The sequence below is a fragment of the Sander lucioperca genome, chromosome 21, assembly GCF_008315115.2.
Source record: "Sander lucioperca isolate FBNREF2018 chromosome 21, SLUC_FBN_1.2, whole genome shotgun sequence".
NCBI classification, from domain to species: Eukaryota; Metazoa; Chordata; class Actinopteri; order Perciformes; family Percidae; genus Sander; species Sander lucioperca.
In genome coordinates, this window is record NC_050193.1 from 26,050,855 (window position 1) to 26,076,652 (window position 25,798).

General features: G+C 42.0%; 2 protein-coding genes and 1 long non-coding RNA gene across 10 annotated transcripts; 1 reads left to right on the forward strand and 2 right to left on the reverse strand.

Moving 5' to 3' along the window:
• Positions 1 to 1,111: 1,111 nt before the first annotated feature.
• Positions 1,112 to 2,306, forward strand: LOC116063892. Its single transcript, XR_004108394.2, has 2 exons — positions 1,112 to 1,434; positions 1,810 to 2,306. It is a non-coding gene; the product is annotated as an uncharacterized LOC116063892 (long non-coding RNA).
• Positions 2,307 to 3,701: 1,395 nt separating this feature from the next.
• Positions 3,702 to 6,619, reverse strand: phospho1 (phosphoethanolamine/phosphocholine phosphatase 1). Of its 4 annotated transcripts, XM_031318893.2 has the most exons (4): positions 6,289 to 6,619; positions 5,727 to 5,795; positions 5,402 to 5,484; positions 3,702 to 5,111 (listed from the first exon to the last, which is right to left on the reverse strand). In XM_031318893.2, exon 4 carries the CDS (start codon positions 5,071 to 5,073, stop codon positions 4,306 to 4,308), a length of 768 nt encoding a protein of 255 aa, XP_031174753.1. In that variant the 5' UTR covers positions 5,074 to 5,111; positions 5,402 to 5,484; positions 5,727 to 5,795; positions 6,289 to 6,619; the 3' UTR covers positions 3,702 to 4,305. The 4 variants fall into 4 exon arrangements, with proteins under 4 accessions (XP_031174753.1, XP_035853013.1, XP_031174750.1 ...); XM_035997120.1 differs by lacking the exon at positions 5,402 to 5,484 and having other exon boundaries at positions 3,702 to 5,288; XM_031318890.2 differs by lacking the exon at positions 5,402 to 5,484 and having other exon boundaries at positions 3,702 to 5,296.
• A 2,337-nt stretch (positions 6,620 to 8,956) lies between these two features.
• On the reverse strand, positions 8,957 to 25,652 carry znf652 (zinc finger protein 652). Of its 5 annotated transcripts, XM_035997116.1 has the most exons (7): positions 25,525 to 25,650; positions 25,331 to 25,421; positions 19,228 to 20,757; positions 17,690 to 17,837; positions 17,230 to 17,345; positions 14,579 to 14,723; positions 11,760 to 12,382 (listed from the first exon to the last, which is right to left on the reverse strand). In XM_035997116.1, exons 3-7 carry the CDS (start codon positions 20,239 to 20,241, stop codon positions 11,760 to 11,762), a joined length of 2,046 nt encoding a protein of 681 aa, XP_035853009.1. In that variant the 5' UTR covers positions 20,242 to 20,757; positions 25,331 to 25,421; positions 25,525 to 25,650. The 5 variants fall into 5 exon arrangements, with proteins under 5 accessions (XP_035853008.1, XP_035853009.1, XP_031174737.2 ...); XM_031318877.2 differs by having other exon boundaries at positions 25,331 to 25,652; XM_035997119.1 differs by lacking the exon at positions 25,331 to 25,421.
• Positions 25,653 to 25,798: the final 146 nt, after the last annotated feature.

The following is a 25,798-nucleotide window of genomic DNA, read 5'->3' on the forward strand; positions in this document are numbered from 1 at the left end:
GTGTGTGTGTGTGCGTGCGTGCGTGCGTGCGTGCGTATGTGTGTGTGTGTGTGTGTCATATTCAAAGTGTCTAGGATACTCTTATTAGGTCTATAGACCTGTATAATAATGGCTGAATAATGGGCATTTATAACTGATTATAAGTCCAATTGAATGGGCCCTAATTCTAGAACAACTTTCTAAGATTTAAATTAATTTAGGGACCGTCCGTTATTTATGGAATGGACCACCGGAGGAAAATAGGGGAGGGTCATGTCTTTTATTATTTGTTGAGGGGAGGGTCACCCAACGTTTTTTAGTCTGGGGGGGGGTCACCCAACTGTGGTCAGTTTGGTGCATATTTTTCCATGTAGCTCTCAGTCACAGCCCCCCATCGCTAGTATAGCAGATGGGTCTGACCCAAGCTAACTGCGCCACCTGTTGCCAAAGTATCGTCACTGACATTAAGCTGGAATATAATGAAGCTGACTAGCTCAAAGATTTCACGTTGCCTAGCAACAAAATATTTGTTTAAAGCTTCAAACCAACAGCAGAAACGCTAGGAACATAAACCATGTCAAATGTAAGTAACATAACATTAATACCTGGTCGAATTTCTGGCAACTTTCAAATGTCTGACCCAACTCGGTCTCTGGGACTTGTAGCTGCAGGCATTGCCCTGTGCTTGGAGGTCGTAATCCTCGCATTCTTCTTACCCCTCTGCACACCAAGTTTATCCTTCATTTCCTTCTTTCTTGCAGGGTAGGGGGAGTAAAATAAAGGCCTCGCGCTGTGGCTTTCGAGTGGAGAGACTGAGGGTCCTCTAGGCTAGGGCACTAGCAAAGATTCTAGAGCGAATGTGATTTCTGGCGCCAATACGTTCTCTTCAAATATCATTTCGGTCCCGGTGATTTGAAATTGCGCAAACGACAGCCTTTTCAAGGCATTTGAGAAGGAAGGAGTGGTAGCGTGCAAGCTCCCAAATTGACGCTCGTCTGAGAAATGAGTTTTGGATAATGTTCAGCTTCGGCAGCTTTATATACAACCTCTATGACACATCCATTTGGGACATCTGACTGCATCTGACTGGACACTGACTGTAGCAGTTAACTAAATCCAGAAGATGGCAGTAGTGCAACATTAAGGATGCAACTGCCGTTAAGAAGAAAAAGTAAAACACGGACGTGACGTGAGGATTACGGAAGTTTTTTTTATCATAAGCACCCTTAATTTTACTGTCGATGGCTGCACCACTTTAAGATTAAAAATGCTATTTGCAGACAACAGTTGTGATTCAGTCGCTTTATGGTGAGAAAAGACTGTTTACAACTGTTAACAACATGGCACAAGTTCCTCCTTCCTCCGGATCAATCGTAGTAGCTGACTGGCATCGATGTAAAGACAGCAAAGAATATTTCAGCAAAATTCTACACAAGAAGAGACGCAAAAACTTCGGTATGACTAAGAAACTGTACCATTTTGGTTGAATCACAACAGTTTTCAAAAGCAGCACATGATTAATGTGTACCAGCAGGGCTTTGATTATACAACATTATTATATCATAAGATTATTGTAGTAGATTTCTAAGAGCAGCATACACTTGACATATACAGTATTTAATAAATAAAATGATAGACAAACTAATTCAGGTACTTCCATGCTGTCATGTTGTATATAAGAAATTCCAATTCAGAATTTTAAGACCTATAAGTGACACAGTGATCTTTGACCAGCACACCATTTTGATGCTGTCATGACTGAAAAGTATGAATACCAAGCAGTACACAAAAGTAACTATTTAGACGGCCCTTTTAAAACTTGTTTTACAGGCCTATTGGAGTCTCCGTTGATGCCCCCACACGTAGCTGTAGACACAGTTCACTATAAGATCTTCATCTCTGGCAAGAGTGGAGTCGGGAAAACTGCTCTTGCTGCACGTCTTGCAGGCCAGAATATTCCTAACATGACTGTCAATATACCACACATGCACTATGAAACCACAGGTAGGTCTAGAATCAATTGCTTTTAGAGTAATTTACACAATTAAGGGTAAATATGGTTACAAATATTCGTCCAATTTATCTCTTGTTGTTGAAGGTATTGAGATGACAATGGTGTATTGGCCAGTGAAACTGAGAGAAAATGGCAGAGTGCTTTTCTTCCGTCTGCAGCTGTGGGACTGTGGAGAGAATGTCTTGCGTAGATTTGACCATTTACTGCCAGTATGTTTATAATATAAAGTGTTTTCACACAGCACATTGTATTGAGTTATGAACTAATGTGAAACAGAAAAAAAGACTATGCTAGTATTATATTAGATTAAAAAAAAAAGTACCACAACACCATCACACCAGACGTTTTGTCATACCCTGTTCCATAAAGCCTAAAAATACCAGCAGTGGTATTAAGTAGGCTACAGAACAGAGACTTACAGTAGCTGGTTCCAAAAAAGTCTATTGGTACATCATGTTGGTCACATATGGCACATAGAGGCGGTCAAACTCAGGGCAGTGCTGAAGCACAATGTTTCCAACCTGAGATATTAACAGACTATTTCCCAGTCGAATTTCCAGATCCGTAAGAAACCTAGAAGAGACTGACGCGATGAGAAACCTAGGACAGACAGACAGGATAAAAAACCTAGGACAGACATACAGACAGACAGATAGACAGATAGAGAGAGGTACTGGTATATGAAGCTCTGACTTTTTACTGGCTGCCATCACATGGTGAATGTTGGAAAACTAAATGTGACGCTCCCTTTGATTCAGAGTCTGTTTCAGTGCCTTTGACACATAGAAGTGATTGACTGCAAGTCCAAAGCTCCTTAGGTAAGACGACTCAACTTAAACATCGACTTCAGAGGAAGAAAACGAGAACAAGGATTAAGGGAGAATGTCACACTAAACCTTAAAAGAGTAGTATAGTATAGTAAACAGTTAACAGATGAGGCTGATGATTCTGTTTCTTATGGTCAGCAAATCCCATGAAAAACCATAACTGAATTGGTCCTACTTACTATATGCTAAAATATACAATGACTGAGGAAGCCTAGTGAGGAGTCCATAGCATGATTGTAAAAAAACAGTGGATATCTGTACATCTTTGCCAAGCGCAAACCAGTACATAAGGCATTAATAAATTATTGGGGAGGGTCATGCCTATTTTCCCAATCATTTTGGAGGGTCATAGAAAAATGTATTGCTGGCGAAGGGAGGGTCAAGTCTATTTTGACTAAAGATCCCAAAACTCCTCCGGTAGCCCCTTAAATAAATAACGAACAGTTCCTTATGAAAATTAACGATTTAAATATATTAAAATACTAAAGATCCTGTACTTTTTAAATAAGTATTAAGAGTATTTTAGAAACGTATCCATTTCTATCAATGTTAAATACAAAAATACTAATAGAACCTCTAGCCTATTTGGGGGAACATGTGACTAAATTCGCCTCTTTATGGTTTTTTGATTGTTAAAGTTTGTTCTATTATTGTCACTTTCATGGGACTTTTATTTTAACCTGTTAAACTGCTGTTGATGTGGTATGCATAATTTGATTGCAAAGGACTGAAGTGAAACATGATGTTGAAAATAAGTACTGATGTTCAAATATAAAATGTGGCCTTCAGATAGGCTACATGTAGCATGTAACAGGGTGATGTATGAATTATTCCATGTGGATGTTGATGAGGTTCAATGATAATTTCAGACACAAGCAGGGTTTCAGTTGATGGCTTTATTCCTGCTGGTGTTCATATTTCTTTCAGTAGGCCTGGCCTACACAGTAAAGACACAACAGACTGATAAACAAGTTAAAATAACAAACAAACAAACAAATAAACAACCATAGAGCATTGTCATAAATTCCTAAATCAGAGATAGGGTATTCTCTGAGAAGCATGTTGATACAAAAAAATACTGTTTGGTCATCTTGTAGATCTGTTGAAATGCCCATCAGATGACAGTGTAGGCTACTCAGATTCCTGTATTGAGACTTATTTCACAATTCATATTTTTAAAAAGTGCAGATAAGAAAACACACTTGTTATTAAAGAGCAACCCATCACTTGATTAACATAAGCACCCATACCATTTTAAATAGTATTGCTACTGAGGTTTCTCAATTGACACAGTTTAACACTTAAAAGCACCATGTCCCATTGAATTTATGGTATTTATTATGCAAATACAGACAAACTCATACTCCTACTTCTAAATGTTTTTATATAGCCTATAGACTATTTTACCTGAGAATATGACTAAAAGTGTCAATTGGCCCCTTACTGCTCTCCTTTCTGTCTCTGTGTGCACCCCTCTAGCCTAGGCTACTCTGCCACCAGCTTCCTCAGCCTCTGCACCACTTCCTCCGCGCTAACCCACGGCACCGTGACAGCCTTGAACTCCCCGGGCATGGCTTCATGCGTCTCCGTGATCAGCCGGTGCATGGGGAAATCCCGTCGTGGGAAAGCCACGTCCCGGGCCCCGAGGGAGAGCGCTGGGCAGAAGTCGTTGGCTCCGTCCCCCACGTAGAAGACCCTCTGGTACGGACGACCCCGCTCCTGCGTCCTTCGAGCCACATAGTCCCTGACGACCACCTGTTTGCACATGTTGCTGGGGCAGCGCGCGCAGTCGTGGGAGTGAAAGGGCCGCATCACCAGCCGGCCATCCTTGTTGAAGGTGGCCGGGTTGCTGAAGATCCGGTGGAAGAGTGGGCGCGCACCGGCACGCCGGAGCCAGGACTCGATGAAGAAGGTGTTGGCGTCGGACAACAGCACCACTTCAAAGTCCTGCGGGGGCCGGGTGCGGAGGAACTGGAAGAGGGTGATCATGCCGGGGGTGGCCGGTATCTTCTCCATGATGCTGCGCATGTCGCTCTCTGTGACGCCCTGCTCCGCCAGGTAGGTCAGCACGCGCTGCATGTACTCGTTGTAGCGGCCGGGTTGGTAGGTGTCCTTCAGCCAGCCCGGGAGGTGCTGACCAGGGGCGGCCTGCACCACTAGGTCGTCGCTGGTTTCATCCACGATGGTCTCATCGAAGTCAAAGAAGATGAGGAAGCGCTTGTCGGAGGAGATGTTCGATGAATTGGAGGCCATGATCTCTGAGCGCCTGGACCCGTTGAGTTCCCCCTCGCCTGGGGGATGGGGTGGGACATAACAGCAGTTGAATATTGAATCCCCCATGATTGACTAGAAATGCCACACCTCTTTTACTGTTGGCATCAAATCTCCCCTCCTGCTCTCCCACTCTCCAGCATCCCACGCAAGGCAGGCTACAGTAGCCTAAGGTGGAGGCTACCGAGGATGGCTGTCTGGGAAACTTCAATGCATGAATAGGCGAAGAATGGGGATTGGGGTGGAGATAAAAAAAACAAGAAAAAAAAAAAAAAACAGAATCAAATATAACATGAAAAAAAGGAATGACCTTTGTGTGAGTGAAGTGAGCAAAGCAGCCAGTCAGCAGTGCTTTCAAACCAGAAGAGGCAGCATCCACCAGCTCATGGGTCTCTGAAAAAATGTGAAGGACTTTATACTAAAGTAAGAGGAGGGGTTGGGGGTCATCCTGCTGTAGCAGAAGTTAAAAATTAGGAGGGGAATATGATTATATTCTGATCTATGAAATAGCTTAACTGGTCTACATGCAGACCCTGGAAGAAAGCAAGCAAATTTACATTACACGAACAAGCAAGACGGTCCCATGTCTACAGTGCATACGTGTCTGCCTGCATATAATACAAAGGTATATATACCTTTGAGGTGATGTCAACAGCGGACGTCAGCTGATCAAGTCGCCTTCAAGCTGTTGCGGCTGGTTTTGTCTGTATTGAGGAAAAACACAATAAATGCTGAACTGAACGGTGCGTGGCAGCATCATACCATGGTCCCTTATATTCACTCCATGTATCCTACAAGAGTATGTAGAAAAGGAGATCAGTCTACTTAGTCACATAATGATATCCAATAGCCTACATAAAAAGAATAATAGCCTATGTCTACAAATGCTAAGTAAAATGTAAGGACACCAGGTTCTGATTTAATCTCTTTGAAGTCTATAGTTGGCTGTCGAACACATTTAAAGTCCCCTTTACAACAATCAAGGAATAGGCTATGCTACTTTACTTTTAGGCTACATCACAATCCATATACATGTCCAACACAGGTAAGTCTGTTTGGAAATTAACTTGTCAGCCTGCCAACCTTACATGCCGACTGCTAAACTAATTACTTCATCATAACAATAACAGCAGAGAGCCCGGCACGCAGCAGATCAAACTCTTCTATTATTCTTGCAAAAGAAAAAAAAAACATTACTGTGTTATGAGCGGTGGTTCAGATCCCCGGTGTCTGTCAGGTCCGATCCGGTCTCGCAGTCCGTCGGCCGGCCGCTGGGACGCGCACTTTTATGTGACAGTCACCACCGGAGCCGCTGTGGACGTGACCGCGCCTACAGTCCGCCCATTTAATAGCAGCCTAGTGAGCGCGTGCACGACACCTTGAAGAGGAGAGGGGGAGAGCTGTGGGAGGAAAGGAAGGCAGAAAAAAATAGACAGAATGTAAATATTCTGTTTCCTGAATATGTTAGTCAAGTGAATGGGTCAGCTTGTTCCCGCCTCACTTCTGCAGTAATGATCTGTCTCAAGGCAGACTACAAACTCATTCACTTTCCAGTGGAGCAGGGGCGATTCTAGGATCAGACCTTTAGGGGGGCTCAGCCCCTAAGGAGAATGTGACACGGAGACAGAGCCTTGCAAAAGTGGGTCTGTCCGAGGTTTCTCCCTAAAAGGAAGTTTTACTCACCACTCAAGGTTTCTGCCACTGTCACACTAAATGCTTGCTCTTGTGGGAATTACTGGAATTGTTGGGTCTTTGTAAATTATATAGTGTGGTCTAGACCTACTCGATCTGTAAAGTGTCTTGAGATAACTTGTTATGATTTGATACTATAAATAAAATTGAATTAACATTCATCAATTTTAGTTGCTTACATTTCAATTTGGGTTCTAATCTGCTCCATGAAATTACCAACTTCTTCTCTGGGGACTGCCAATGTTAAAGGAACACGCCGATTTATTGGGACTTTAGCTTATTCACCGTATCCCCCAGAGTTAGATAAGTCCATACATACCCTTCTCATCTCCGTGCGTGCTGTAACGCTGTCTGACAGCTCCACCGGTAGCTTAGCCTAGCACAGAACATGCAGGTGAATGGTTCCACTAATCCTACTGCTCCGAATTGTGACAAAAGTGACAAAATAACGCCAACATGTTCCTATTTACATGTTGTGATTTGTAGAGTCACAGCGTGTACAAAAAACAACGTAACATGAGACACAGCCATATTCTAACCATAAACAAACCGGGAACTATATTCTCAGACAGGTTTGCTGCAAAGCAAATCATTCTGCCCAAGTACTATATTCTTCCGCCTGAGAATATAGTTCCCGGTTTGTTTACGGTTAGAAGATGGCTGTGTCTGTGGCACAACCACCTCTGATTGGCCGTCACTATGTTTCTGTTAACCCTTTCCTTGACTGGGTTACAGGTGCGTAGCATCGGCGACAGCGACACAGGATATTAAACCTGTTTTGAGCCCTTTGAACCTGTACTTTTTTGTCCTCTGTCACTAAGCCCCCAAGATGCATGGCAGTAAACTTTTAGGCAGTCACTGGGAAATGTTTGAATAATCTCTATTGTTCAGTTAGCCTAATGCAAAAGATTTCCTGCTAAAGACTCCCCCCTTCAACATGATGATCAGGATTTGGGTCAGTGTGACAGTAAGCACGGTGGAAAAACACAGACTCGGCTCTGAACTGTACTTGACCTCTGACCGTTTCCTATTTTGAGGGAGACGTAGGAAATGAGAATAGAGCTCTATCACTTTTTTTAAGAGATCGATTGGAATCAAATGAATTAAGTATTTCAAAAGTAATACTTTATTTTAAATTTGGAACAATGTGGTGTCTCCATTTATTAACTACAGAGAAACAGTAGCATCGCAGCAAGGGAATTTGTAGATAAATCCTCGCAAATACACAATGATTAATGATCCGCACAGCAACTTTCAGAGCAGCGAATGCAGGCCTGATAAACATGGAAGACCTCTCTTTATCTGCCTGCTGACAGACGCAGCCTCCTCCCTCCTCTACATCACAAGGCATAATGACTAACAGCTGGGGTGGCTGACTATTTTCAAACCCAAATGAGAATGGAGATGTACAGACGGTGTGTTATTATCTCCTCTGCTTGTGAAGTGAGCCTCTGTACCTGACCACCCACTCACCATCAATGAGTCACTTACGTTTTTCTCTACCCATCGGCCCACTCAGTATCTTATAGGATTATGTGACTCATTTGGTGCCCCACTTAAAACCACATATGGTGATGGAGGGCACACTGCATTTTAGCAGAAGTAAATGTCTTAATGTGCCCTTGGAGGAGGTGCACTCTGTTAATGGATAAATAAAGCTAAAGTTGGAACAAAGGATATCCAGGGAAGGACATTCTTCACACAATCCTGTTTTCAATCCGATATTTAATTTGTATAAAGACACTTTCTCCAAATGCAACTGCTCATCTGAGGTATGATATATTCACATCGGGGAAAAAAAAAAATAGGAAGTGGTCACAAAGAAGAGGACCTAAAACGTTCGTGGACAAATAAAAAGCTTTGAAAAGCAAAGAAGTCAGCTGCAGGGTCATGTGCAGCCAGCAGAGCAGACGTTTGGTTACAGGCCTAACACCAAGAACCCAATGACCCTAAAATAGTAAAATAACAGCCCTGAAGAAAATCAAGTCTGTGCAGTTGCAACAGTCTGCTGGAATTTAGGCTTTTCAGCAAAGCTTAGTACTTAGCTTCCGATCAGGAACATGTTGTGCACAATTCTTATTTTTCTACATTTCATGTTTAAATACTTGTCCTTGTTCACAGTAAACTCACAGCATTTGAAGATAAAAAGAGGCGAGAGAAGAGATGTGTGATAATCATGGCTACTTGTTTTTACTTCTCAAAGTTAGCAGTCAGTTAAATGTACATTATCAAAAAAGGCCCAACGTTTTCCACTTCTCCTCAATCTCCAGATAACATACAAAAAAAGGACAAACCAGGACATTATAAAGCTGCACATTTTGTACCAGATACAATAATAAAATACGCAATGCTACATTAAGTGGTTAAAAATACAAAGGGAAAAAAAGTATATTGATTTTTTAAAACATCTTTAAAGAATATACAATGTTATTTTTTTCTTAACTAGCTAAGAATTTTAGTAGAAAGTGCATTCTATATAACAAAGAAAGGAGGAGGAGAATCATTCAGCAAACTGAAAGACAAACCAGGACATTAACAGAGACAAAAACTCCATTAACAAACAGGACAGAAGAAAGTATGTAAGACATAGCTTGGAGGGGCTAGTGTAAAGGCGCCAAAGCAGGAGGAACATCACTTTCACTTTGAGGAGAGCAAAAGTGTATTTCTTTGAAAAAATAGGAAATAAAATGCTTGCACATACTAAAAGACATGTTATTCAATTGCTATGGTCCCTTCCCCACTAACCGCCTCCACCCGGGATTCTCCTCCTTTCCTTGCCTAAAAACATCCACTCAAAATAATCACCTCCACCCTTTCCAATGCAGCCACAACTGCACTTTGTTCCACAATGCATTGTCAGTCCCTCCCTTCCCTGCGCTTCACCCACGCAGCAGTAAAGTGCAGAGAATACACACAAATGAAAAGGCTTAAAAAAATAAAACAGGACAAAGATCCATACTGCAAAAATGCTGAAGCACAGCAGTGAACCAGAGGGGACAGGATGATAAGCAAATAATGCAGCTGTCTTAGGACCCACAGTAATGGCAGGACAATTGCAGGTCTCAAATCACAAAAGGGGCATCCTTAACTATGGAGATTAACCACTTCAGACAGAATACCGTCGAGTGGTAGAAAGAGGATCATGTTAAATTTACTGCTATTGTCCATCTCAGTTATCCCCAATACACATATTGGGGCACAATTTGTAAAAGCAGCTTTTGGTAGAAGAGCACTGGGGACAACCAGACAGACTGGTAGAGACTCTCTCTCACACACACACACACACACACACACACACACACACACACACACACACAGTGAAGAGCTAACAACCACACAGCTCAAATTCATGCCAAATACTTGCCAACTCTTTATACTAATTTTAAACAAATAACATTCTGCTATTACATTAGCAAATGTAATTTCGTACGCTGACTTAATCACATGTATGCTTATCTATACAAGAAGTATTAGAAGTTGTATGACCACTGCCTTTTATCCTGACATTTCCTATCATGTGCTAACAACAGTATATCTACACTGCAGAACCATTCATTAGCTTAAAACTGAGCAAATTATCAGAGAACATAAAAAAAACATATCAGCCATCATTCTGCGTAGGCAACATTCAACAGGTTTAGACACACGTTTGCCTGTGTGGATCAAAGTATATCAGTACGATGAAAGTCAAAAAACAAACCTTTACATTACAACGCCCCACACCAAACCGTGGAATATAGGCGGAGGGGAATATGCATAATTGCCTGTTAAGAACTGTGATGAAAAAAGGTCCCAGGTGTGTATACTGTGTGTGTCAAATGACCTTTCACATGGTAACCCGTATCATTTCGACAGCAGCGAAGGGAAGTGGGGTAAATCCTGATGGGGCCATGTGTCTGGCCCCTCACAGTGGCAGTATTTGACAGTCATCTGTTATCTAAAAGCATCTGTTGACCAACAGTACTGAAAGCTGAGGTTGCACTGATTACAGTAAGTAAATCAGTGGCCATACGGTCTTTGTGTTTTGAGTGTGTGCTTGAGTAAGTGTGAGGGTGCATGTCATGCATAATTTGAGTTTGTTGACCACAAAATATCTAGTCAAACCTCAAATCCATTGTAGAAAAGCCAGGCTGACACAATACGTTATTTTGTAATATTACACTTCTGAAAATCAAATGGAAAAGCAAAATTAAGAATTATTGTATGTACTGGAATGGAAAGCACCATTTAACCATGATGTGAATCTCAGACTGTCTAGATTCAACTAACCATTTACAAAACCAGTTTTTCAATGTCCCCTACAAAAATTCCTCCCCCCTTCTTACTGTAACCTATGGCACTGCATCTTGCACTCCTGCTGTTGCCCCTCTGACAGAAAGCCTTGGCCTTAGGACAGAGAAAGGCTCAGGTAGAACAGTTTACAATATTCAACAAACATTTTTGCGGGGCGAGGCTCTATAGTACAACTAGGGGGACATGTTGAGTATTGCTATGGGGAGGAACTGCAAAGAGAGTCCTGATCAATGTGCAACCATAAGTCAACTTGACACAAAGAGGAAAGTTCAATGACACTGATCCTTGAAGCCCAGGTAATACATACGTCGACCTCCATCAGCAGCTTTTGATGACAATGAGATACTTTACACCCATCAATGTACAGATAGAGAACTCGCACAGAAATCAGTTTGTAGATTTCCTAAGAAAATGTTCAAGAAAAAAATTCTAGAGGTTGTAAAATCTTTGTCAGTTGTCCAGGGTTTTTAAGTAGAGGTTCTACTTAAATAATGTGTACACTGAGGGCGTACACATCTGCGTCACATACAAAAGGTGCGTATGTGTAGCTTGACTTATCCAAATCTGGTTGAGAGGAGCACCCTTTCATCAGGGGCCCTGGCAACTGAGAGACTAAAACAGGACTATGAGAAGAGGAGGAACAAGGCGCGGTTTGGTGTGGGCCTGCAGAGCTGGAGCACAGTTCAGTGGTGCTGTGGGGCTCCGGGGCCCTTGTCAGGGGGAGCCATGTGGTGCAGGTAGCTGCTGTCTTCGTGCCCACAGTGGTTTAAGGGCTCACTCTTGAAAAGGGCCGGGGGTGGGGGCAAGTGGGAGACTGGGGGCACGGCCAGGTGGTGGTGAGGGTGAGGTGGGACATGTTGGGGTGTATTTGAGAGGTGTTGCTGGGTTGTCGGGGGGTGGGGATGATGGTGAGATGGGTTTGAGTGGAGCTGTACGTGGGAGAATGTGTGTCCCACAGGGCCTCTTGGAGGCATGGGCCCCCCTGTCGGGTTGAGGCCCAGGGGTGCTGAGGTGGTGGCCGGGGTGGCAGTTGAAGGACTGGGACCAGAAATGGAGGAAGAGGAGGAGAAGGTGTTGGCAAAGATGCGGACAGGCACAGGTGGGCCGCTGGTCTGCAGGACCACAGGGCTGGTGACCCGGAAACACTTCTCTTTGTGTGCTTTGAGCATGTTGGAGAAGCGGAAGCGCTGGCCGCACACCTCGCAGGGATAGGGCTTCTCCCCAGTGTGGGTACGGCGGTGGCGCTTCATGTTGGGCCGGCTGGTGAAGCTCTTCCCACAGATCTCACAAATGAAAGGCTTCTCTCCTGCACAGATTCAGAAAATAAAAGACTGATGTGTGAGGAAGACAGAGACTGTATCAATTAACAAAAAGATTGGAGCTACAAAGAGAAAATAATATGATGCATCAGAGCCAAATCCTTTGTAATCAAATGTGATGGTTACAGAATAAAAAAATTAAACTGATTAACGCTCTCCAAAAAACAAAGTTAACTTTTTCCCCTTCAACCATTTCTCTCTCTACAGAAAGCGACAGTTCTTTTTTAAAAATGCTAATAAGTTGGCATCTTGAATTGAGGGTCTTTGCTGTCAACCCACCCACTCCGCAGGAAGCCATTACAATTCACACGTTGAGGAGAAGAGATGTGAAAGTGATTAACAGCAGCTCCGTTGAAATGCGGCTCTCATTAACCTCCCTCCACGGAGCTACTGAATGTGCCTGCTACCACCCACACAGTCATCTATTAACATGCTGCTGAAGGGCTCTCTAAATGCACTACACTGGCATGTTATGTGCAAAGCTCTTCCAAACCAATTGAATATAAAAAAGGTGTCAGCTAATGTGCTAGTCATCTGTAACTGTTACATTACACTCACAAGAAAGCATGAACAATGCGAGCAGTGAACTCACACTCACAAGAAATCATGAAAAATGTGAGCAGTGAACTCAACTTTGGGAGTTTGTGTTTAACATGTGTGGCGCCTATTACAGGGCATGACTGGGTGTGTCTCCTCCTGCAGGAGGCTAAATTGGTTGGTAGCGGCAGGGAGAGGAGAGGGTAGTATAATTACACATCACAAATAGAACTGTGAGGTTCAACGTAGAGCAGTGTACACCCACGACAGGCACGGCTGGAGAAAAACAGTGAAAGACTAACAGGCTGCACTGCTCAGTTTGGTCTTAGAAATAGCAATGCAGCAGGGACAGAAAACCAGAGGGATGTAATACAGCATGTGTCTGGGTAGTCATTATAAGCCCCAATTTATGCAAGGCTCCTGTTTGATATAGAACATCCCTCTCATTACAAAAACTGGGCGATGTCTCCCTGCTCTTACCACCATAATGTTCATCTTGGAAACATCCAATGTTTTTCCCTTTTTAGAGAGTATATGGTGACTGGCTGGCTGGCTGTCTGAGCCCAGGAACGTTGTTGTTGGGAAAAGTTTTCATCTTAAAACATTTCTGAAAGTTAAACTCTATTTAGCTTTGCAACAGGCAGAAGAAAAGCATATCTGATAATTTCAAAAATGTATGTTTCAAAGCAAAGCAGACAAAAGATTTAAATATGACCACTTTGTATGAAATATAATTTCCGCAGGCACTGCCACAACAGCTGAGTCATTTTGTTGGCTATATAATTTACTAAAGCACAACTGTGTGATATTTAAATACTGTAAATGCTGGAAAGGAGATGCAGGGATTGAAGGAAAGACTGATGCCAGAAAGGCGAGACGTCGGTCTCCAACGTAGTAAGGCTCTGTTGAGTGCTTTGTTTTTTTTTTCTGTTTTAGCCAGTGTATAAATCAAACACTGTGTATAAAAAAAAAAAAAAAAAAAAAAAGAATTCTTACACCCCACCTTCTGTTATCACACACTTTTTTTAGACTGGAAAGTTGGCTGCATAACTTAAGTGTTTATAACATTACAATCAAAATCAATTATCAAATCCTTATACAGTATCTACACTAGTAACAGCCAGGGCTTGCTTGTACTGGAGTCTCCACCCTGACAGTTCCTGGGTCATTGGAAACGACAATCTCTGGAACAGAACGTCTTATTGGGCAGGAACACTAACCTAGGAACTAAATTCAAAAATAAGATCTTTCAGTCACTACATCGATTAGGTTCATAGTTTCCCGCAAAGCTTCCCAGTTTCTGCAGTCGATAATGGCTTTAAAACTAGAAGTAGGTTCATGCAGTCAAAAAGCTGGTTACATCTGTTTCCTACAAAACATTTCTCGGGTCGAAAAGGGTAAAACCACAGGCCATAAGGACACTGGGACAACTGGCAATGGGTGCACCAACTTGTTTTTTTTTTTCTTTTGTAAAGATTATTTTTTTGGGGAATTTTAGGCCTTCATTTCCAACAGGACAACTTAGACTTGAAAGGGGAGAGAGAGGGGGAACGACATGCAGCAAAGGGCCGCAGGACGGAGCTGAACCCGCGACCCCTGTGTCGAGGACTAAGCCTCTCCAGGCGCCCAAACTTGTCATTTCTCACCTGTGTGTGTTTTCATGTGCTCATCAAAATACTGTTTCATATTGAAGTCTTTGCCACACCACTGGCACATGAACTGCTTGTGTCCGATGTGAATGCTCATGTGGGAGCGCAGCTGGTACTTGTATTGGAACCGCTCGTCACAGTTCTACAGCAGAGACAAAAGAGGCATCACATAACACAATATGTCTTGTCAAAAAAAATTCTGAATTAGGGTAATGATCTTTCACATACTTTTCTTTATAACTTGCCAACTTGTTGAAAATGGTTTAAACCTTAAGTGTTTCCTTTGACAAGTTTAAACTGATTACGAAGGGTGACAGATTGACTCACATCATTATGTATAATGCTCCTTTTGAGCATTAAAAACATGTACAAGTTATGCGATCTTGTTAACAGATACACTGCTGTCATGTAGCAGCTGTAAAGGGACTACTTTTACTCTTTACATACACACAATAAACCAGGTTAGTCCTGTTAGGCAGGAAAGTGAGGATGCATTTCATGCATAATCTCAATGGCACCACCTGGCTAAATAAATGTCTGTGGGGGGAAAAAAATGTAGCAGGTTCCATTCGGCACTACAGAGTAAGACCACTAAGAGAATGGCCTATACATTACATACACCCTTAATAAGCATGTAGCACGTTACAGTGTAGGATGACTTCAAACATTTAATTAGAGCAACTCCACCCATACACATGTTCTCTGTGTGCCGTCCATTCAAGTGGTTGGACATTAAAAGGCCTCGGGTGGGAATAAACCACGCCATCTGTCAACTTCATCTGAATTCACGAGTGAAGACAGGGATAAGATAATCAACTCTCTTACCCTGTTGAGCAGAAATAAGCTTGACAATCTTGACTTACAATGTGACGAAATGCATTCATAAGAGTCTTCAGTTAAAGCCCTGAACACTTAGTTCTACGTCATGTTGTAGTTAATTTGTTAACACTGTATGTGTAGTTTGCTAATATTTGACATGGTTTGACTTCTCTGTATAACTCAGATGATATAACCGTGCAATGAATGTTCAAAATACCCATTCTGAAAGGTAACAACTGAATATAACGGACCATATTTGGTTGGTCACAAACCACATGGCACAGATTCTCCTCTGCTCAAACTAATGAGTGAAAACTACCTTGAGGCTTCTTTTGGTGGCACACAAGGGCAAATTTATCAAAACTGTAACCTTCAGTCACTCCACTCAAACAGCCAACCACTCTTTGAGTACTGAATTCAGCCCAAAATAAATACATTACCAAGGAAAGGAAACAGATTATGATATTATACAATAGGTGTGTGTGTTTATGACAATATTTAGTGCATACCATCACTCCACGATGCCAATGTCAGTATGTTTATATAGGTTTTGTCTAGGGCTGTCAAAATGAATACTACAGTTAATGCAAATTCCTTTTAACGCCACTAGTTTTTTTTTAAACGCACGATTCACACACACACACACAGTAATTTGGGCCTCGTGCCGCTCCACAGTTTGGGAAATCAGGAAGCCATGCAGCACTGCTGCACTCACCGGAGATTTGACTCACAGTGGGAACTTCGGTCGCTTTGACTGTTATGAAGATAGGGGAGAGGCATTTAGCCGACGCGTGTGCTTAGCACTTTCTGCAAGTAGCCAGATAGTGGGACATAAAGTCAGCACACTGACCACTGATAGTACACGCAACATGATTGCAGTGGCCAGGCACCCCCCGTTCCAGCATATGCCTTGAGTCGCACATAGCCTCCACCGACCCGTCATTCTCTCTCAAACTTTATTTATTATTCAAAAATGAATGCCTTTATTTTTTTTTCACAAGACCTACGGAGAGCCTTGGATTATTTTATTATTCAGTTTTCACTCATGCAATGAGCCCTTCACAGGATGATATAAACACAGTGCACCCGGAATATCCAAAGAGCACCTGTAGTTGAATACAAGAGACCCAGCAGCGCTTCCACTCCTTTGTCTGTAAGGTATATCCTCCATTTGTTCTCAGTACACCCAGTGACAAGTAGATGGTACTAAATACAGGTGTACGCAAGAGGATTTTTTAGCCGAATGGGGCTCGTTTTTCTTGTACTGTCACCTTTTTTCCTATCGGCCTTCCACATGCTGCTGTTGAAATATGTGTTGCCATGAAAGGTCATTCACATAACATAGGAGACATTTTTACCATGACAGTTCACAACCTACATTCCACAGTTGAATGATTGTTTGGTGGTCTCACACGGAGACACACACGGACACACACACACACACAGACACACACACACACAAAATCTGATTTCTAAAGCCGTTGCCAGGGACGTTTTGTACCATATTCACACTGTGTAGCAGACTGTGATCACATTGAAAGACAAGTTGCATACAGAACAACAAACACCGTTTTATTAGTTTTGACTTGGAGGAAGTTTCAGCCCTCGTCTTAGGTGAGACAGTCCAATTCTCCAACTGTATGGCCTAGCACACACAATTTTTCCATGTAGCAATGGCCTTAGTTTGAACAGATACAATCAATGTGAGCAGAAAGACGAAATATGATCACAAGTGGTCACTTTGGATGCAGGTGAGAAACATTAAGATACTGTTGTGAATTGCAATTAGATCTAGATTTATCAGAACAGTGCCACAATGTGTATCTTACCTCACAACGGAAGGGCTTCTCTCCAGAATGCTGGAGTGAGTGAACCTTTAAAGACATGCTGCGTTTAAACGATTTTCCACATGTCTCACAGGTAAATGGCATGTCCTTAGTGTGAGCTGGGTTTGGGGAGAGAGAAACAATGAGACATCTGCACACACCTGATCAGATAATACATCAATGTTTTAAATAGGATAAGTGTATATGAATAAGAAAGGCTAATCAACAACCAGAGATAACATACTAAATCAGACTTATTTTTACTAAACTGTAGACAGTGTTAACACATGTAAAATTAAAGAAAATGTATCTGATGATTCTACAAAAAAAATAAAATATAATTTCTATAAGATAAAACATTATTATGTTGTGGCTTAATTGTATTAAACTGAGAGTTACCCCAGTATAAGATATTAGGGTGATACAGTACAAAAGGAACTGTGAAAAAAGGCCCCCCACTTACCAACCATGTGCTTACGGACATGAGCCATTGTGTAGAACTTCTTCTCACAAATTTCGCATGAGAACTTCTTTTCTGCATAGCCGTGCACAATCTTAATGTGCTCATGCAGTGACCAGAGCTTCTTAAAAGACTTGTTGCAGGAGACGCACTAAAGGACACACAAGTAGAAAAAAATACATTAAGATTAGGGATTGCTGATAAATATTATGAGCACCAAAACCTGATGGCCATCAGATTGTTCTCATTTGCCCAAACTGTTTCATTATACTCCAGCTCCCTCTGCTGGGGGAATATCACAATGAGTCTGCTTTCCTGAATTCCCTCTGGAGATCTTCATAAATTACAAAACAATCGATTGCATATGTATTCTATCCCTTTCAAAATCGATATTCATTAGAGGCACCTTTGGCAGCAAAAACAAACAAACAGCTTTAAGTCTGTGTGGGTCAATCTGTATGAGCTTTGCGCTTTTGGAAACTGTACTTCTGCTTTGCAAAACTGTACAAATTCTCAACTGGATTCAAGTTTAGACTGACTGAAATTGGACATTCCTGAGCTTTGGGGCTGTTGTCTTGCTAGAAGATGAATCCAGTTGTACTGGCAGTTATCTTGTAGACTGCAGGGCCTACTGTAGAGAAGCATCCCCACAGCATCATGCTGCCACCAACATATGAAACACCGAAACCCAAGCATTTAATAGGATGACCAGAAAGCTTAATTTTAGGCTCATCATATCAAAGAGACTTCAACTTTGTTTTCTCACATGCCTTCTAGCAAATACGTGCCGTCATGTGAGCTTTCCACTACCATAAAACTGGTGAGGAACAGGAAAAACAGTTGTGTGTGCATATTGTCTCCCATCTCATCCATGAACCCTGGAGCTCTGCTGGTAGCCTCACTTTTATCACAGACATTCAGTTTTTGATGTAAGCCTGTTGAAGACAGATTTACACTGTGCCATGATTTATTTTTTAACCTATTTTTAAAATAAGTTCACTGCCCTGGGATGATGATTCTTGTATCCTACCCTTGTTTTGTTCTTTTCTGATTTGTTTTGGCATGATCCTTCGTCCTCATGATATAGTTTTGAAATTGACTAACCAGCCGTCAGACCTTCCAGATACTGTACGTGTATGGAACCTAAAAACAATTACTTTTTCCACTTTGATTCAATATAGGTGATCTCCATGCAACTTATTATGTAGATTCACTTGGCTACACCAGCGATGTTTTTTGTGTCCGAGTAAATCTATGCAATCAGGGTTTTTTTTGTTATATTTGCACTTAATTTGATTATTATTTATTATTATTATTTTCCAGGTGGTTGCCAGAGGCCACGAAACGGTTGCCAATTGACTCAATCTGGTTGCCAAAGGCAACTGGGCAACCGTTACTGTCGAGCCCTGCTAGGTATATAAAGATGTTATCAAAGAATATGGTGAACCCTGGAAATGCACTTTTCTATCATTCACAATAAAATGTTAATTTGCAAGAGAATTAACAGAGATATGATATGAGACGGGCGAAGTTTGCTCTACCTGGATGTTCTTCTCACAGTCAGTCTGCTGGTGTAAGGCCAGCTCACTCTCCAGGACAAACTTTTTGCCACACTTGTCGCAAATTTGCATTCGCCTGTGAGTGACATTCATGTGCTTCTCCAGGTACCAGCGTGTGTTAAAGACTCGGGGGCACTTTTCACACGCCAGCATCTCCTTCTCCTCCACTTCTGCTTTCCCCCCTGTCGTTGTGGTTGTGGAACCGGCAGACGATGGGGCATTTCTGCGCTTGCTCTTTGGAGGCTCCATGCGCTTCCGTCGCCCCCTGGTGGTCATTCCTGCAGTAGCAGTGCTCAGAACGGTTCTGAGGCTTTTCCTCCGAGGCTGGCTAGGAGCTGCTGTACTACTTGCACCACGACGGGCCCTTTTTGACCTTGTTCTTCGACTCTCAATCTCATCTTCCTCGTCGTCGTCTTCCTCCTCTTCATCATCATCATCATCATCATCAGGGCTGTCCTCCTCTTCCTCCTCATCATCGTCGTCGTCGCTGCCAGCTCTCTCAGAGTCATCTGCTGTGGTTCCAGTTTTGTTGTCCCCCTTGGATACATGAAGTGTTTGGTTGTTCAGATTAACTTCGACAATGATCTGCTCACGCTTGAAGCCCTCATCCTCCTCATCCTCATCGTCGTCATCATCATCTTCAGTGTCGTCAGAGGAGCCATCGTTGCCAGCCTGGGACCCCTGCGTCCCCACTTCCTGCCCTGCTCCTCCCTCTCTGAAATACTGCTGATGTTGTAGTGGAGTCACATGTTGAGTGGGCAACTGACCAATGTTCTGATCTCCAATGGATGCCTTGGCTGCCATTTTATTGTCCACTAACACAGAATATGGCTTACCACCAACCTCCCTCTTATAAAGCTTGCCCGTTAGGTCCAGATCTGGGTTAGGGGAGTGAAAATAGGACTGCGACACCGGCGCCCTGCGTCCTTCCTCCTGTGACATCCCGCCAAGGCTAGGGACAGAAACTTCTTCCTTGAGGCTCTTGCAGGATTTCATGAAGCGGGAGAAGAAAATGAAGTTGGTGTGAGGCACAAGGCAATGGAAAAGAGTAACTTGCTATGGGGCAAGGTAGACTAGCCTTCTCTACAAGGAGGGGCAGGGGACGCCACACCAATCCCCCACCCTCCTTCTACTGAAGAGACAGGAAGGAGGGGATGAGGCGACAGATCGTCAACCTGATTCAAAAAGAGCATCCATGCTGTCCAAGGTAGAACACGCAGTAGGAAAGACATACAATCTGTTCCAAGTTTTGTTCCATATGCTTAAAAATCGGACTGCAAAATCAAAGGCTCAGTGTCTTTGATGCTAAACATTTGAAGCTAAATTCCTCTCTCGAGTTTGCATGTGAGGTGTAGGCAGATCCCAGATTCAGTTTCTCTGAAGGCTGCTGCTCTGCAGGATGCCAGTGTCTTCAAACTGCAGAGCAGGACAAGATGAGCTGAATGCCAGACATGGAGGAGCTGCTGTAAGGACTTCTGTGCGTTGCTTGAAGAGCCATTTACAGTGCATTACCTAGGAGATAAGACAGATGAAACAGGGGAAATACAGATGAGGTTAGAAAGGGTGCTCTTCCACTGTCAATAGAGACTGAACTGAAACTACAGCCATAATGTCAACTTTTCAACACTGAGTGCCACATTTGCCCACAAATGTTTCAGTGCTGTGTGTAGGAGTCAAAACCACAGCCTTCACAAATGAATGTGAGTAGATTCAAGTTCAAAAGCAGAGTATTCTAAATACTAGAAATATAAATATACAACTGAAACACCTCACTATAAAATAAAATGCAGAGATGGTTTGCTTTCTAGAGTGACACACCGTAATATATCTTGTTAATTTAAAGAGCATATTCACAACAAGATGTAAAATATCTTCTTAACAACAGTCAGATAAAACTTTTTACATCATGTTCATGTAAAGACAAGTACAATCATAAGACTTAATGCAGATATGTGAAATAAGAAATAAGCTATTTGAAGCTTGTGTTTAGGGGCCCAGACACTAGCAAATAATACACATTATAAATACTATCATATTGTTTGGATAAAAAAGGAAACCTGTATATTCAATATCATTTACAACCTACAAGAAGAAGAAACCCTAACTACCCTTAACACTACTTAAGGGGTCCCAAGACATGTAGTCCATCAGTCTAAGCATTGGTTAAATAGATAAAATGCAAAACACATTAACCTATAACAAGTGAGAATAACAGTAGAAATAAAATCAAAAGGATTTCAGTGTCACTTGTTTAGAAATCCCCAGCCGTTATAGAGTATTCAAGCTTCAACATATTTCAGTATTAATTGCTGTTTTAGTCTCATTGTTTGGAGCAGAAAAACCTTGAAACACTTGTTAATAGTGCCATATGTACTGCAATAGACTATGACAACCTAGAACACTGTACACCACATACAATAAAAAAACAAACAGTAAATGAATTGCACCATTCAAAAATTGAATTCCCTCGAAATTACGTTTTCATATCATCACAAAATGATCTGAGCACTTTGCAAAAACACAAACCCACACCGTGATGTGTCAATTATGTTTAAGCAATACACACCAACTTGCACACACACCTCCCATTGACTGTTAGAGGGCATAGAGTAACCACAGCTCAGGCGCTTGTATTGCAGATACAACCACAGGAAACTCCATTTCAACTTGTCAGTGAAGCCTAAGCACTGCACAGTTTGGAACGTACAGTAATATTGTCATGTTTATGCAAGATAATGATAAAAAAAGATAGTATTAAAACAAATAAATCTTGCTTTTGAGGGCGTTTGTATGTTCTTTACTTTTGCATACACCTAACCTGGGGCTGACAGTTAGTTGACCTCAAACAACCTCACACCCTCCTCGCCTTAATGAGTGTGCACCAGGGCGGTTGGTTCAGTAGTAGAAAACCTCCCGGAGCATGAAACAAAAACACATTTCCTTTCTTGGAGACGGCAAACATCCTCTCTTCTGTGTCTTCATGAACATCTTTTGCTTTATTTCTTTTAAAACAAAATGTTCCTCTGTTTTCTACAAAGAAAACATAAATAGGCCAAGAGGGACTGTCATAGTCAAACATACCACCACCGACCCATTAAGACTACTTTGTTCTAGTCTTTAATTTTTAGTCATGATTAAGATAAAGGGTTTGCAGAAGTGCCAGAAGAACAAAAGAGAGTGAAAAAGAGGGGATCATAGGTGACATGATGAGTGCCTCATTATTTTGACAATTAAAAATCACATTTATTTATCACAATTAGCAAAAATCATATTTTATTTGTTTTGTTTTTTACTTCTTTTTTAAAAGTAAAAAAAGTGTTTTCATTTCTGGTGTCTTTTGTGCTGTCTTACTTTTACTATGGCCCTCATAACTACTTTATTACTGAGGGTTCAACACCAACACTAATTCAAACCGAACAGATAATGAATAAAATCAGAATCATTCCAAAAGATGCTTTCTATATCTCAATACGCAATCTTAACTTAAATTCTGATCAAGTTCATTGCTATAATCTCTCATGGTCAACCCTAAACTGATTTCCCTATACCATACATGAATCTATGTTCTACGAGTTTTGCAAATACAAGCGAAAGTAATTTATGTAGAATGTGTCAATCAACATATACAGACACACCTGTCTTCCTGTGCATGCTGACTCTGATCCTTTCTGAGAATTGGACAGCAGCTCTGAGAGCATTAAGACCACAAGGGGAGGGTGAGCCCTGCACTGACAGAACAACTCAACTCACATGGCTGTCTTAGAGACAAAGCCTAATAGATTATCCTGCGTCTGGATGACAGGGAATATAAATTGCCTGAGAAACCACTGCCTGAACATGATTTAACATGCACCTTGTTCCATTCTCTTGTAAGTACATGTGTGTTTAAAATAAATGTTTAAAGGGCTGAAAGAATATACAGCAGCTAAGTTTAAGAATTTATTTAAATTTGCCATTCGCAATAATAAAAGTGCTAAATTCACTGCTGAAGAGTGTCCCAAATACACCACACACATCGGCAAATAAACAAACACACTGTGGTTATGTAACCCATATAGAGTAAAATCCTTCCACCGGCTTATCATTATCAATGATGAGTCATTTCAGGGTTTCACTCACAGCGAAATAATGCAGTCCTTTGATGTGGGAATCAAGTAGAGCTCAGACTCCTCAATATCACTGGAAATTAGTCTACACAATCACCTTGTCAGATCGGGAGGTCAAACCTATTGGAATGATGATCATTTGCAAGTGTTTTGACCTTTTTCTTTTTTTTTTAGTTTGGACAGCTTTCAAATATCTTTGCACCCTGACGTAAAAAGAGAAAAGTGCATAAATGAATGTCTCTGACAGCCCATTTAAGTAATCCAAAGCATTAGTGATGCTCAGCAAAACTTGCCCAGAAATCAACGTTTATTCAACAATAACCAATTTATAGCTTTCCTCAACCATGCTTCAGAAACATGATGAGAAACCAAAACCAATTTCATATAGGGTAAGCCACAAAGCCAGTCATATACCGGATAGATGCTACTGTGGCTTAAGATTTGAATGACACAGGATGGGAGTTTTACTGCAAAGGCACTATACAACATTTACCAACAGCATTAAATAGTGCAAGTGATCCCAAATGCTTGGCTTGTGACAGTAAAGCACATGAGACTTCTGAAGCAGTCAAAATGCATCACGTTTACCTCATATTATGCAGCAGTGCTCCTCAAATCCATGGTTCCTCTAACGTCTAGACTTTAATGAGCTTTCCCGTTCACAGCTTGTAGACGACCGTGTGAAGGTTCACATTCCTCACTCTGTCCAAACTCATAAGACCTTAACCAGCTCACTGTGTGGTGCACTGCAGGGGTGCTCCATGCCTCTCTAAGTATTTGGCCCTCAAGCCCATAATCGGGTCAAAGCAGTAGTGTTTTTGGTCTGGTATAAATCAACTGAGGTATCACAGAAAAGTGAGAGTATTATCTCAGGCATCTGGTCTCCCATACCAAGTTTCTTTACTCTCATCACTGCACAGAGAGAGACAAATTCAAGCCTGACAGCATTCCACTGATATTCACAACTGGGATATCTGTATTCTAAATAGGGGAAGATAACATAGGGACATAGAACATGGGTATTTTGTTTAAAATCTGATTTGCATTGTAGAAAAAAAGCAATGATTGAAATACAAACGGAAGGATTGGGTACAGTAAGCTTGCCAATTCTGGCGAACATGGTTACAAAGTGCGAAACCAAATAACGTTACATCATTTTGGAAAGTATGACGAGATAAAGTGCAGCAGCTACTTTCATCTTGCTGACGCCAGTCTTTTTTAAGCTACAAGGCTTGGAGGTAACGTTGCAGTGTGTATGAAGCAAAGAAAGGGTTAAAACAAAAAGGCAACATTATAACACTGTGCAGGCCTGGCCAACTTAGGCTACTTAGCTACGTAACGTTAGCTAGCGATACTCTAAGGTACTAACCTGCACACACATGACAAGCTAACTTGGCTACGTTAGCTCAAGGTGCAGCTATTAGATATTTTAGTGCAGTTAAAGGTCACTCAACAACAATCATATTACCTTGCACAAGCTGTACCATCTAAAGGCTAGTATTTGCTGACATTCATTAGCTAATAACAGATGCAAGACTTCCACTTTTTTAACCCAAAACCGCCCAGATTGGGGCTAGTTAGCTTAAAGCTAGCATTAACGTCAGATATTTAGCAGTAACGTTACACTTAATTTCGATATTGCACTTTGAAGGGAAAAGTATGACAGTTATCGGACCCACATCAAGCTAGATGAAAAGCCGATGTCATGCTTTGTTATCAATGTATCTTTCTTGTCTTACAAGATGAAAAGCGCCGCTTTCCTAACAAAACCCCGACTGCTGTACTGACAAACCCACTCAACTCGACACTGTCACAAAGTCAGTGCTAGCTGAGCTCGCGGACAATTCTCACGGTAGCTCCGGCCACCGGCTACCGGCTACCTACGTGTGCTTTTCCCAGCAGCTGGCATGCTTGTCATACATGTAAGTGCATACGATTAAGTTATATAGCAACATTTTGTTGTCGGTTTGCTGGCTTACCTCCGTCGAGAGCGACCTCCCTCTTGCGTTCGTGCAATCAGAGTTGCACAGATTCAGGGTTGCACGCGCACTTCTCTTGCTCGTTCTCCCTCTACATTGGCGGATGTGCATTTAAAAAGGGAAATGCCAATGATCTTTATGTGCAAATGTGTGGGAGATTATCTGTTGATGTGCGGTTTGGGCTGCGGAGATACCTGCGCACCGGTGTCTTCAGCCCCGCTACGTGGCCCGGCCAAGCTCTCGCGCATACCACCGTCGTCCCGCGCTCATCCTAGGCGTGCGTTGAGGCCGCTGTCTGGGCAGGCGCGCAGCAGCGTGTCTAGTCTGGATTCTTTACGTCTCCCCTCCAAATCAGACACCCGGCGCGCGCGCACACGCACTGAGCTGAATTCCTTGATTGATGAAATAATAATAAAAAGACCCTGAGGACCCTTTTATCCTCTCAAAGGAGAAATCCTAAAAGTGTAA